General features: G+C 39.8%; 1 protein-coding gene across 2 annotated transcripts in view; it reads left to right on the plus strand.

Annotated features, from left to right (window-relative positions):
* The window catches only part of LOC137626070 (tomoregulin-1-like), a 65669-nt gene that overhangs the window by 54697 nt on the left and 8472 nt on the right, over positions 1–2500 (plus strand). For both annotated transcript variants that reach the window (XM_068357151.1, XM_068357152.1), the window contains exon 7: positions 1585–1743. In XM_068357151.1, coding sequence (XP_068213252.1) covers positions 1585–1743 — 159 coding nt within the window. The remainder of the gene's footprint in view (positions 1–1584; positions 1744–2500) is intronic.

Here is a 2500-nt window from a genome sequence, read left to right on the forward strand (position 1 = left end):
TCAAAAATAAGTTAGACATGAGACACTAAACATTTAGACTAATTAATTCTACCCATAAGAAAATGGAGTCTCCGAGGATGGACTAAAAAGTCTTTTGATACATCAAATCTCTCTCTCTCTCTCTCTCTCTCTCTCTCTCTCTCTCTCTCTCTCTCTCTCTCTCTCTCTCAAACATAAGTTAGACAAGAGACACTCTAAACATTTAGACTAATTAATTCTACCCATAAGCAAATGGAGTCTCCGAGGATGGACTAAAAAGTCTTTTGAGACATCAAATCTCTCTCTCTCTCTCTCTCTCTCTCTCTCTCTCTCTCTCTCTCTCTCTCTCTCTCTCAAAAATAAGTTAGACAAGAGACACTCTAAACATTTAGACTAATTTATTCTACCCATAAGCAAATGGAGTCTCCGAGGATGGACTAAAAAGTCTTTTGAGACATCAAATCTCTCTCTCTCTCTCTCTCTCTCTCTCTCTCTCTCTCTCTCTCTCTCTCTCTCTCTCTCTCTCTCTCTCAAAAATAAGTTAGACAAGAGACACTCTAAACATTTAGACTAATTAATTCTACCCATAAGCAAATGGAGTCTCCGAGGATGGACTAAAAAGTCTTTTGAGACATCAAATCTCTCTCTCTCTCTCTCTCTCTCTCTCTCTCTCTCTCTCTCTCTCTCTCTCTCAAACATAAGTTAGACAAGAGACACTCTAAACATTTAGACTAATTAATTCTACCCATAAGCAAATGGAGTCTCCGAGGATGGACTAAAAAGTCTTTTGAGACATCAAATCTCTCTCTCTCTCTCTCTCTCTCTCTCTCTCTCTCTCTCAAAAATAAGTTAGACAAGAGACACTCTAAACATTTAGACTAATTTATTCTACCCATAAGCAAATGGAGTCTCCGAGGATGGACTAAAAAGTCTTTTGAGACATCAAATCTCTCTCTCTCTCTCTCTCTCTCTCTCTCTCTCTCTCTCTCTCTCTCTCTCTCAAAAATAAGTTAGACAAGAGACACTCTAAACATTTAGACTAATTAATTCTACCCATAAGCAAATGGAGTCTCCGAGGATGGACTAAAAAGTCTTTTGAGACATCAAATCTCTCTCTCTCTCTCTCTCTCTCTCTCTCTCTCTCCTCTCTCTCTCTCTCTCTCTCTCACTCTCCATAGGCTGTTGTGGTCTGTTTGAAAGGTCCCTATCTGTGGGTGTGTCGGACTGGGGTTCGAGTCCCGTTCAACACGATTGTTTGTAGTGTCTGCAACCTCACCATCCTTGTCAATTAAGGATAGAACCTATAAGTCTACCTACTGCTCAGCAGCCATTGCCTGGTCCTTCCTGGTCATAGCTTGGGTGGGGGGAGATATTGGGCGCTGATCATAGGAGTGTATGATCAGTCTCTAGGGCATTGTCCTGCTAGTAAGGCATTGTTACTGTCCCTTGCCCCTGTCATTCATGTGCGACCTTTAAACTTTTAAAATTAAATTCTTAGGGAACATGAGCTTATACTAGATTTATAATATACGAAAATTTTCTTTCGTCCTTATTGTTGAATGTCAATAAGAGAACTTTCAGGTTCATTCATCTCTTCCATTTCAGGTCAATGTCCGGTCGGTTGCCCAAAGAACATGGATCCTGTATGCGGTTCCAACGGCCAAACTTATGACAACGAATGTTTAATGATAACTGAAGCTTGTGAGACAAACACGAACATTACCAAAAAGCATGACGGCGAATGTGTAGTGAAGCTTGGTGAAGGTAAAGGAGGCCTACTCGTTATCATATGCCAAATTATCATTATTATGTTCACAATATTATCCCAATCCATTTCTTGGAAAAAAGATGGGTATCTTTTCTCCAAGATCCCTGTTTACATCATTAGGCTTAACACTACACGGTATTCTAGAAGTTTTATTCCAGCTGTGACCAGATTGTGGAATGAATCATTGGGCTTAACACTACACGGTGTTCTAGAAGTTTTATTCCAGCTGTGACCAGATTGTGGAATGAATCATTGGGCTTAACACTACACGGTATTCTAGAAGTTTTATTCCAGCTGTGACCAGATTGTGGAATGAATCATTGGGCTTAACACTACACGGTGTTCTAGAAGTTTTATTCCAGCTGTGACCAGATTGTGGAATGAATCATTGGGCTTAACACTACACGGTATTCTAGAAGTTTTATTCCAGCTGTGACCAGATTGTGGAATGAATCATTGGGCTTAACACTACACGGTATTCTAGAAGTTTTATTCCAGCTGTGACCAAATTGTGGAATGAATCATTGGGCTTAACACTACACGGTATTCTAGTGTACGATCGTGTGACACACGGTTGGTACATGCTCCTTTATATACAAAACCTCAAGGCAACAGGAAAATACATGTTCGAGAAAATGACAATGTTACATAGGCGACACATAGACATGTCTATTCTGGTTCTTTTTAGTGCGAGGGAAGAGCGAAGATACAAGCATAATATATACAAAATAATGTATGTACGATCGTGTGACA

This window comes from Palaemon carinicauda, chromosome 33 (genome assembly GCF_036898095.1).
Source record: "Palaemon carinicauda isolate YSFRI2023 chromosome 33, ASM3689809v2, whole genome shotgun sequence".
NCBI classification, from domain to species: domain Eukaryota; kingdom Metazoa; phylum Arthropoda; class Malacostraca; order Decapoda; family Palaemonidae; genus Palaemon; species Palaemon carinicauda.